The sequence below is a fragment of the Pleurodeles waltl genome, chromosome 9 (assembly GCF_031143425.1).
Source record: "Pleurodeles waltl isolate 20211129_DDA chromosome 9, aPleWal1.hap1.20221129, whole genome shotgun sequence".
NCBI lineage: Eukaryota > Metazoa > Chordata > Amphibia > Caudata > Salamandridae > Pleurodeles > Pleurodeles waltl.
In genome coordinates this window covers 268,108,673-268,120,752 of record NC_090448.1, presented here as the reverse complement: position 1 = coordinate 268,120,752, position 12,080 = coordinate 268,108,673, and the positions used below count along the sequence as shown (strand labels likewise).

The 12,080-nt window shown below is 44.2% G+C and overlaps 1 protein-coding gene across 1 annotated transcript in view; it reads left to right on the top strand.

Annotated features, from left to right (window-relative positions):
• Positions 1–12,080, top strand: part of NOL8 (nucleolar protein 8) — a 270,845-nt gene that overhangs the window by 41,940 nt on the left and 216,825 nt on the right. The window contains exon 3 of the mRNA XM_069206675.1: positions 1,326–1,388. Within this exon, the coding sequence (XP_069062776.1) occupies positions 1,326–1,388 (63 nt within the window). The remainder of the gene's footprint in view (positions 1–1,325; positions 1,389–12,080) is intronic.

Below are 12,080 nucleotides of genomic sequence, written 5' to 3'. Positions count from 1 at the left end.
GCGTGGAATACTCCAGTTAACCTGGGAAAGATCACTTGTTACATACAACGGGTATGAGGCCTTGCAGGTGGCAGCTGGAAACAGTAATTGGCAACAATAAACAAGTACAACGGAACTCATAATGCATGATGGTATAATTCAGTAGTGGATTACGTAACTTATCCTAGAAGACACGTGATTATCTGCACTAGGCGAACTTTCATAGCAACAGAACAGGAGGGTCAATGGTTCAGGCGTCCTGGGAGGGAAATCACGGAGTGCTCGAGACTGGAATGCGCCATAGGGAAAGCATGATGGGGGGGGGCTACTCGGGGAAGCAAGGTGCCATAAGGGAAGGGCGACCTGAGCCCAGAGAGTAAAATCCACCGCACAGAAGGTACACAATGGAGTTGTGACACGCTGTTTTTAGCATTTACCCATTTAAGCAGATAAGAGTGCTACCCAGAGTTGTGATTGGGTCACTCCTACACAATTAGATTTCCGTTAAATTTGGAATTCGCACAAAATATTATTATCTATATACATAGGTTCCATATTTCAGTTGCAGAAAATGGTAACAAAAATATCAGAGAGCTATTACTTATTTCTTTTGTAGGCTCATTGCATCACCTACTGGCAGAAAAATATGTCTTGTTCAAAACACCCACCATTGTTCTTTAGACATTGCATTCATCTGCTGGAGCATTTCACTATATGAAAACTAATGCTACAGTGGTATACGCCTGCTAGGTAGGACTTTTGAGGTCCACCATGAAAGATGGCATCATTATTCTGAAAAACCTACTGTAGATGAAAGATCATTAGCAACAGTGGGACCAAATGTTTGAAGAAAATGTCAGTTATCGTCTGCACTTAGTGAAAAGGTATGTCTTTAACAAACTGTTGTTGACTGTTCAGCTCCAACAGGTACTCTTGAGGTTATTGAAGTGCCTAGTGCGTGGCAGCCTTTTATTGACCGTTTTAATGCTCTATAAGTAAGCAAATCTTCACATAAGCAGTATAACACTGGCAACATGTCTTTCTTCTGACCTTGATTACTGGGTATGGTTTGTCTCGTCATGGGAAATGTTTTATTACAAAATATGTTTTATTACTGAAAAAAGCCTGCAAGCTATAGTGCCAAGTCTTCTTTGTATGTATATTATGGTAAATATATTTGATATCACTGGCTATATTCGTTGGTCTCTAAGTGCGTGATTGAACAGTGCAACTAGGCTGAATTAAGCCTGAAGGCTAAACTAGTTGGTTGGCTAAGATGGGTTACAAGTTCATCTGAAATTTCTGCAGCCTAAAAAAAATGTTTTATGCATTGTTTTATCTTACAGGAAACCCTTCAAAAACCTTTGCTTACATGAATATCAATATTAATGAAACAGATCTTAAAAAATGTAAGTTTCTTTACCTACTAAAATCTTTTATTTGGTTTGAGTCTCACTTATTGTTGAGAAGGTATAGCTTTGTTGGGCTTTTTTTCCACCTTTGAATTCGTTAAGTGTTCGTTCCTATTTTTTGCTTCATGAATATATCATTTATTAAATTGTTTTAAGGCCTGTAGGAGAGTGTCTTTCCCCATCTGCATTGTCTGTCCTACCAGTACTGAGCAACCTTTACTTGCTTCGGTAAAAATGGTCTCAGCCTGTCAATCTTTTCTTGTAGGTTTATTATTTATAAACAGGCTTCCTTGGATGCAAACGTTTTCTCAAGTAGGGGAAAAATAGAGGCATACATTTGGGGCAAGTGATTTCTAGTTACAACCTCATCCCAAAAATAGTCTCTACCTATTATTTGATACCTGTCACCATAATAAATTTCCTTAGTTTCGTCTTGACCTGTTTGTCCATATCATATATTGCTTCAGTATCTCCCCCATATCAATTAGCTGATACCAACTACATAACAGTAAACTATATAACTGTGGAGTCTACCAGAGACCAAGGTGAATTTAGGAGGGCAGTCCGCCAAAGCAACATCGAGTCACTCTGGAGCTTACTGTTTTTTTGCTCCACTGTAGGAGGCTGCAATAGCATCTTACTAAGTCTTTTAGATCCAATAACCAGTAAGTTTAACAGTGTGGCCCCGTAGTTGTCTGCACATCCTGGGTTTTCGGAACATATCGCCCCTTTATGTTTGGTTCCTCCACTGCCAGTCAAGCATAGGGTTGAATTAAAAATTGTTTTCTCTTCTCTCTGACCTTGGACTACCTATAAAAGTGTAAAGTGTTAAACATAGGTCAGCAAAGCTTATTTAGTGCCTTATTTTCAGAAAATCCATCCAAGATGAATTTACATGCTACAGGTATTACAATTAATTCTCTACATAGTCAGTGGTTGTCTTCAAAATTTAAAAAGAATCGGGTCATCTTGGACTTATGTCAGCTTACAGTGATAAAAGTTCATTATGAACGACCAGCTGTCCAGAACATTCTAAGGACGGTATTACAATTTATGCAGGACTTTGTCATCCATATTTCTGCATCAGAAGGTACTGGCACCATGGGAGGTGTCAGTAGTAAATGGGAAGAATAGTGGCAATTTCCACTGTTGTGACCATTTTTTTTCACTTCAACCAGCATTGTTTTTACCCATAAAGGAACAGAAGCTGGAATTCTGGTTTTCTCATCATACTTTTAATTCCTAATTTGACTAGTAATTTGTTATTTGCTGAAGCGGGGAAAAACTGGTCATTTAGAATGATGTCTGATATTGCTTCGTAATGAGATTAGAATATCTTGGTGGGAGAGCTTTTTCATTTTTAGGGTTCATCACTAGTAAGGTTTTTGCCTGTGAAACTCCAAACTGTGGAAAATATCAGAAAGACTTGGAAATGCATCTGTTCCAGCATTCAGGCACCCTGGACTACACTAACCAAATCCATTGAAGGCTGTAACAACAGTGTTCCATCAGCTGATGGTACATCTATCGCCCTTCACACCGCACAGTGAAATAATTTGAGGGAGAGAGTATTCAAGAGAAAGATTGGTGGAAACTCCAACCATCATGGACCTCACATAGCAGCCAGTTTCCTCTGCAGCATGCTGTACATCACAGGAGAGCAGATGACCTCAACAGAGTGGAGAGACCCCTTACCAGTTTGGAGGACCACAGATGGGGAGATGTTACACTAGAACAGTGGAATACACTTTTGGGGTGATGCAGGATAAACTAATTTTGTATTTAAACTTAAAAGGAGAGCGGACGAGAGCAGTATATTGAGGAACTTAAGCTGTCGGTCTCTTTATCCATTTCTTTCTTCGTTCTAACCAGAGTAAAAATAAATAATGAGAAATAATTTTTCTAAGGTCCAAAATGAGTTTAGGTAGTAGAAAGACACATGAATCAAGCACTCTGTACTTACAGTTATAAACTCTAAAGTTAAGTGACTGTGCAACACTGGAAAATGTGCATTAGTGGATCTAGATATTCAGATACTTCCAGAAATATCATACCTTTAAGAAATACTCTCGAATATAATGACATGGGGGTTTACAAGAAGTGCTTGGGATCAAGATTTTGAACCACTGCTGTCATTTGGAATGCACACGGTCTGGCAGTTTTAAGTTTACGATTCATTGGTTGCCATACAGTGCTAAACCTCTTAAGGGAAGGGCAGACAAAAATATTTTGGCTGAAGATAAATGAAATGCCACAAGCTTCTCCTTATACTTCACCTATTTAACCATTTACCGATGTGTTATGGTATGAGCATCCTCTGGAACAAGCCTTGTACAGTGACCTTAGTGGAGGGCAGCAAATGTAATATAGCCCTTACACTGCCTGAGGTTGTATTTTCAATGAGTGTCTTGAGAATTCTTAACAACTTGTTCCACATGCGAACTTGATGATTTCTGACAGTGTCACCACCTTAATGATAATCTGGGCATGAGTCGGTGATACAAAAGCCACTTATGACCTGGAATCCCAGTGACAAACCTGCCTTTTTCATGAACAGTGATGTTTCCATGCTTTGGCACGCGCAGACCTAAAACAGCTGTCACTCAACAACGACCAAGCTCAATGGTGTTGTCTTTCCTCTTCAAAGAACAAACTTTATTAATGTTCTTGATAGCTTAGGTGTGGCAGCAGTACCTCATTGGGACTTTGTCACTGAGATGCTTGCATTAACTTCTATCCTGATCCTAGACCTCCGTTCAAAAGACAAGTCTTTGCAATTGTTTAAGGCCAGGGCCTTCTTTTGTGCCAGCAGCCTGCCAGGCAGGCTGCGTGAACCTCACAGTGAAATATATAACACACTGGGGAGAAAAGGGAGTCAGCTCACACTCCACAGATGAGGGCAACAGGTGGACTTTGTGACTTTCCTGAGACATTGGTACGCCATGCCAATTTGTTGAGGACACGCTGTGCCCCTCGCTCTTGAAAGCTTTCCCTCCACTTACACCATGGAACCCATACTGTATGCTCCTAGGTCCTTTCCGTCGATTGCAAGCACTCGGCCACTTCCGTAGAGGATCCCTTTTCCCCAGTGCGGTCAGTTAGGGGTAAACGGAGAAGTGCTGGTGATCCACCGACGGCTGGTAGTGAGTCAAGCTGAGTAGTGTACAGGTATGTAAATGTGAGGAAAGGATGGATGCCAAGAGGACAGGAAAACTATCATCTGGACCCGTATATTAGTACATCAATTGATGCTATAAAAAGGGCCAGTATCAGACTTCATTGTCACTCTTTTTGTGTATTCCTGTAGTACTAACAACGTCAAGAAGAAGCGCTCTAATAGCCCCACCAGTGCACATATGGTGTCATTTGTTGCGTTAAGGCAGGTTGACCCTTACATTTTGACATATCTCTTCAAAATTATATAAGGTCCAAGGTATCTGAAATTTATAGTTAGAGCAGGGACGGAAGGCGCAACGTGTGATAATGGGCGTTCTGCCACAAAGAACAGTTCATCATTACCTTTGTCATGGCTTAGCAGGTGCCCCTCGTGTGTTTAGCAAATGTCACCAGATGTGACAAAAGACATCAACTTGATCAATACGTTTTATAAGCCACTCGTCAACTGTGATTCATTATATGTGATCTCCAGTGACTAAGAAGGAACATGATGGCCAATGCCAAAGACGTCGGTGTCCACCATTGTCTGTGATTTGTCATGCTTATCAAGTCGCATGTATCACGCAGAAGTTGCAGGTGTGCCCTTACGCTGATGCAATAAACAAAAATGTTGTGGCAGTGCCCCAGAATGTGTAACCGGTCACAGCCGGGGAGGTGGCATTGCAACATTCAGAGAGTGGGAATAAGTGTGTTTAGCGTAGCTTGTAGTGGGTGCAGTATCAGTTGTGTAGTACAGTGTCTTTCAGTGTAATTAGTCTCTGTTTAGATTTATTGCCAAAATCTTCTTGTGTCGGTCATGGTCTGTCTCGAGAAGTAGTTGCCAACAAGCTCACCATACACACCTGACACCACTCTCCGAAATGAGCTCAAGGCAGAAATGTACCTCAGAATAGTAGAATTTGTTAAGTTCATTGGTCGCCTTCTGAATCTGTCACAGAGATCCTGCGTCAATTGGTGGTATTGCTAGTGGTATGTGTCAGTCATAATGAATTCTGTGCGCAGTGAGTCATAGGGTTTGAGAGTGTTGCCCTCTATCATTTGTTCTAGATGAACTATCCCTTGCCGTTCCCACAACTTCCACTGAACCCCGGTGCCAACACCGAGGCCTGTGTTGTTCCAGATGGGCACTGAGGCTTGTATCAGCGTCTCTGCCTTTAGGTTCTTTGGGCGTTCTTTCAGTTTGTGAGAGTGTCTCTTATTAAAAGATTGCTTTGTGTAGTGGGCACCAATTTGTAGGCATACAGAAGGGCTAGTCGTTGTATGCCACTTGAGTGATGCTCTCCAATCACCAATAGAGTAGAGGAGGCACAGGCGCGGTGGGAGATATATTAATTCGACAGGGCCTGTGCCAGGTACTAAGTGTGCCTGTGTAGAATCCACAGGCCTCCTGCAGTGGTGTGTGCATGCAGGTTTTGTAGTTTCACTTTGAAGGGTGCACCATCACGAGAGGGTGACAGCCTATAAGTGCCAGCCTCATAGTCCTTCTACAAACCACTGTGCCCTGATACTCTGCACTCTTCACAATCCTATTTTCTCAGTGAATCACCCTGTATGTTCTCTGCTGCCATCCAGATAGGTTAATATTACAGTGCCAGTCCTTAATCAGGGAAACCATAGGTTCGATGGCATCTGTCGCTGTAGATACGCATGTTTTGCAATAGCTCGCCATCTGGTGTTGGGCCGGAGTGTTACAAGTTGTTTTTCTTCGAAGAAGTCTTTCGAGTCACGGGACCGAGTGACTCCTCCTTTTGTGTCCATTGCGCATGGGCGTCGACTCTATCCTCGATTGTTTTTTTTCCGCCATCGGGTTCGGACGTGTTCCTGTCGCTCCGAGTTTCGGAACGGAAAGATAGCTAAATTCGGAAGATTTTCGTCGGTACTGTTGCGTTCGGGATCGGCGTAGTTAGATTCAACACCGCATCGAAGATCGAAGAACTCCGGTGCCCTTCGGGGTAGTTTTTCGATCCCCCGTCGGGGCCTGGTCGGCCCGACCGCGTGCTGAAGAACGCCGATGGAACAGACCCCGTTCCGTTTCTGTCCCAAATGCCACAACAAGTACCCCTATACAGACCAACACTTGGTCTGTAACCTGTGCCTGTCACCTGAGCACAGTGAAGACACCTGCGATGCCTGTCGTGCGTTCCGGTCCCGAAAAACACTCCGAGACCGTCGAGCCAGAAGACTTCAAATGGCGTCCGCGCCGACAGCCCACCGAGAGTTCGAGGAACAAGAAGAGGAAGGTACCTTCTCGATCCACGAATCGGACTCCGAGGAATTCGATGACCCACAAACCGTGAGTAAGACGTCGAAAACAACACATAAGAAGATTGACAAGGCCCAGGGGACGCCACTGCCACCAGGCCATGGCTCGACCCATAAATTCGGTGACCGACCGTCGGCACCGAAAAAGGCCCAAACAGTGCCGAGACAGTCCGACTCCGGTCGAGACACCGGTACGCAGCCTTCTCGGGACCGAGAAAGTGCTGGAGACAAGCATCGACACCGAGATAGCGGTGTAGACACGGCTCGACGCCGAGACAGCGGCACCGACGAAGATCGACGCCGAGAGGTTTCGGCCCCGAAAAAAAGAAAAGTCAGCTCGGAGCCGAAAAAAGATGCAGACAGGGTTTCGGTGCCAAAACAACCTGCAACCGACCCAGTTTCAGGCTCTTATACAGAGGAGCATTCACTAACCTCCCAAATGCGAAAGTATAGGTTCGAGGAAGAGCTGCAATCTACCGATGTAGACCATACGCAAAAGCGTATCTTCATACAGGAGGGAACAGGGAAAATAAGCACCCTTCCCCCTATTAGAAGAAAGAGAAGACTGGAGTTCCAAACTGAACAAACACCACAAACAAAGGTGGTGAAAAAGGTTACTCCACCACCCTCTCCTCCACCTGTAATTCACGTCTCACCAGCACAAACTCCATCACATTCCCCAGCTCACACCACCATGAGCCAGGGTGACCAGGATCAGGACGCATGGGACTTATACGACGCCCCAGTGTCAGATAACAGCCCGGAGGCATACCCTACGAAGCCATCTCCACCAGAAGACAGCACTGCGTATTCTCAAGTGGTGGCTAGAGCAGCACAATTTCACAATGTAAGCCTCCACTCAGAACAGGTCGAGGATGACTTTTTATTCAACACCCTCTCCTCCACCCACAGCTCCTACCAAAGCCTGCCTATGCTCCCTGGTATGCTCCGGCACGCAAAAGAAATTTTTAAGGAGCCGGTCAAAAGTAGGGCAATCACACCAAGAGTGGAAAAAAAGTATAAGGCGCCCCCTACAGACCCTGTTTTCATCACTGCACAGCTGCCACCAGATTCCGTCGTTGTAGGAGCAGCTAGGAAAAGGGCCAACTCCCACACATCTGGGGATGCACCACCCCCGGATAAGGAAAGCCGCAAGTTCGATGCAGCTGGAAAGAGAGTCGCAGCACAGGCTGCAAACCAGTGGCGCATCGCCAACTCTCAAGCACTACTTGCACGCTATGACAGAGCCCATTGGGATGAGATGCAACACCTCATTGAACATCTACCCAAAGACCTACAAAAAAGGGCAAAGCAAGTGGTTGAGGAAGGTCAAAACATTTCAAACAACCAGATACGCTCCTCCATGGACGCAGCAGACACAGCTGCAAGGACAATTAATACATCCATGACCATCAGAAGGCATGCATGGCTACGAACGTCTGGGTTTAAACCAGAGATACAGCAGGCAGTTCTCAATATGCCTTTCAATGAAAAAGAACTGTTCGGTCCAGAAGTGGACACAGCGATAGAAAAACTTAAAAAGGACACGGACACTGCTAAAGCAATGGGCGCACTCTACTCCCCGCAGAGCAGAGGAAACTACGGCACCTTCCGCAAGACACCCTTTAGAGGGGGGTTTCGGGGTCAGGCCACACAAGCCAGCACCTCACAGGCAACACCGTCCAGTTACCAGGGACAGTACAGGGGAGGCTTTCGGGGCCAATACAGAGGAGGGCAATTCCCTAGGAATAGGGGAAAATTTCAAAGCCCCAAAACCCCTGCAACTAAGCAGTGACTCACATGTCACTCATCCCCTCCACACAACACCAGTGGGGGGAAGAATAGGTCATTATTACAAAGCATGGCAGGAAATCACTACAGACACTTGGGTTCTAGCAATTATCCAACATGGTTATTGCATAGAATTTCTACAATTCCCTCCAAACATACCACCAAGAGCACATAATTTATCACAACATCATTCCGAGCTCCTGGAGACAGAAGTTCAAGCACTATTGCAAAAGAATGCAATCGAATTAGTACCAAACACACAAATAAACACAGGAGTTTATTCACTGTACTTCTTAATACCAAAGAAGGACAAGACGCTAAGACCAATCCTAGACCTCAGGATAGTAAACACATGCATCAAATCAGACCACTGTCACATGGTCACACTACAAGAAGTGCTACCATTGCTCAAACTACACGACTACATGACAACCTTAGACCTCAAAGACGCGTATTTCCATATACCAATACATCCATCGCACAGGAAATACCTAAGGTTTGTATTCAAAGGAATACATTACCAATTCAAAGTATTGCCTTTCGGTTTAACAACAGCACCAAGAGTCTTTACAAAATGTCTAGCAGTAGTCGCTGCACACATCAGAAGGCAGCAAATACATGTATTCCCGTATCTAGACGACTGGCTAATCAAGACCCATTCGTTATCAAAGTGCTCACACCACACAAATCAAATCATACAAACCCTCTACAAACTGGGGTTCACCGTCAACTTAGCAAAATCAAACATCCTGTCGTGCAAAGTACAACAGTACCTAGGAGCCATAATAAACACAACAAAAGAAGTAGCCACTCCAAGTCCACAAAGAATTCAAAACTTCAACAACATCATACAACGCATGTATCCAACACAAAAGATACAAGCAAAGATGATATTACAACTCCTAGGCATGATGTCTTCATGCATAGCCATTGTCCCGAACGCAAGACTGCACATGAGGCCCTTACAACAGTGCCTAGCATCACAATGGTCACAAGCACAGGGTCACCTTCTAGATCTAGTGTTAATAGACCGCCAAACTTACCTCTCGCTTCTATGGTGGGACAATATAAATTTAAACAAAGGGCGGCCTTTCCAAGACCCAGTGCCACAATACGTAATAACAACAGATGCTTCCATGACAGGGTGGGGAGCACACCTCGATCAACACAGCATACAAGGACAATGGAACGTACATCAAACAAAACTGCATATAAATCACCTAGAACTGCTAGCAGTTTTTCAAGCACTAAAGGCTTTCCAACCAATAATAGTTCACAAATACATTGTTGTCATGTTGTCTGTTTTGACGAGAATGTATTATCTAAACAAGCAAGGGGGGACACACTCAACGCAGTTGAGCCGGTTGGCACAAAAGATATGGCATTGGGCAATTCACAACCAAATTCGCCTAATAGCACAGTTTATCCCAGGGATTCAGAATCAACTCGCAGACAATCTCTCTCGAGATCACCAACAGGTCCACGAATGGGAAATTCACCCCCAAACTCTGAACACTTACTTCAAGCTCTGGGGAACACCTCAGATAGACTTGTTTGCGACAAAAGAGAACGCAAAATGCCAAAACTTCGCATCCAGATACCCACACAGGCAGTACCAGGGCAATGCCCTATGGATGAACTGGTCAGGGATATTTGCCTACGCTTTTCCTCCTCTCCCTCTCCTTCCTTATCTGGTAAACAAACTCAGTCAAAACAAACTCAAACTCATATTAATAGCACCAACTTGGGCAAGGCAACCCTGGTACACAACGCTGCTAGACCTATCAGTAGTACCACACATCAAACTGCCCAACAGACCGGATCTGTTAACTCAACACAACCAACAGATCAGGCACCCAGATCCAGCATCGCTGAATCTAGCAATCTGGCTCCTGAAATCCTAGAATTCGGACACTTACAACTTACACAAGAGTGTATGGAAGTCATAAAGCAAGCCAGAAGGCCATCCACCAGGCACTGCTATGCAAGTAAATGGAAGAGGTTTGTTTGCTACTGCCATATTAATCAAATCCAACCATTACACGCAACTCCCAAAGATGTAGTGGGTTACTTGCTTCACTTACAAAAATCTAACCTAGCTTTCTCTTCCATTAAAATACACCTTGCAGCAATATCTGCATACCTGCAGACTACCTATTCAACTTCCCTTTATAGGATACCAGTCATTAAAGCATTCATGGAGGGCCTTAAAAGAATTATTCCACCAAGAACACCACCTGTTCCTTCATGGAACCTAAATGTTGTCCTAACTAGACTTATGGGTCCACCTTTTGTACCCATGCACTCCTGCGAAATACAGTTCCTAACCTGGAAGGTTGCATTCCTCATCGCCATTACTTCCCTAAGAAGAGTAAGCGAGATTCAGGCGTTTACAATACAAGAACCTTTTATACAACTACACAAGAATAAGGTCGTCCTAAGGACTAATCCTAAATTTTTACCAAAGGTTATTTCACCGTTCCATCTAAATCAAACAGTGGAACTTCCAGTGTTCTTCCCACAGCCAGATTCCGTAGCTGAGAGGGCACTACATACATTAGATGTCAAAAGAGCATTAATGTATTACATTGACAGAACTAAAAACATCAGAAAGACTAAACAACTATTTATTGCATTCCAAAAACCTCATGCAGGAAACCCAATATCAAAACAAGGTATAGCCAGATGGATAGTTAAATGCATCCAAATCTGCTACCTTAAAGCTAAACGACAGCTGCCCATTACACCAAGGGCACACTCAACCAGAAAGAAAGGTGCTACCATGGCCTTTCTAGGAAACATCCCAATGCAAGAAATATGTAAGGCAGCCACATGGTCTACGCCTCACACATTCACCAAGCACTACTGTGTAGACGTGTTATCCGCACAACAAGCCACAGTAGGGCAAGCCGTATTAAGAACATTGTTTCAGACTACTTCCACTCCTACAGGCTGAGCCACGGCTTTTGGGGAGATAACTGCTTACTAGTCTATGCAAAACATGCGTATCTACAGCGACAGGTGCCATCAAACTGAAAATGTCACTTACCCAGTGTACATCTGTTCGTGGCATCAGTCGCTGTAGATTCGCATGTGCCCACCCGCCTCCCCGGGAGCCTGTAGCAGTTCGGAAGTTACCTTCAACTATTTGTATATATATCATTTCAACCTTATATAGGTACATACTTAGTCACTCCATTGCATGGGCACTATTACTACAATACAACTCCTACCTCACCCTCTGCGGGGAAAAACAATCGAGGATAGAGTCGACGCCCATGCGCAATGGACACAAAAGGAGGAGTCACTCGGTCCCGTGACTCGAAAGACTTCTTCGAAGAAAAACAACTTGTAACACTCTGGCCCAACACCAGATGGCGAGCTATTGCAAAACATGCGAATCTACAGCGACTGATGCCACGAACAGATGTACACTGGGTAAGTGACATTTTCATTCTG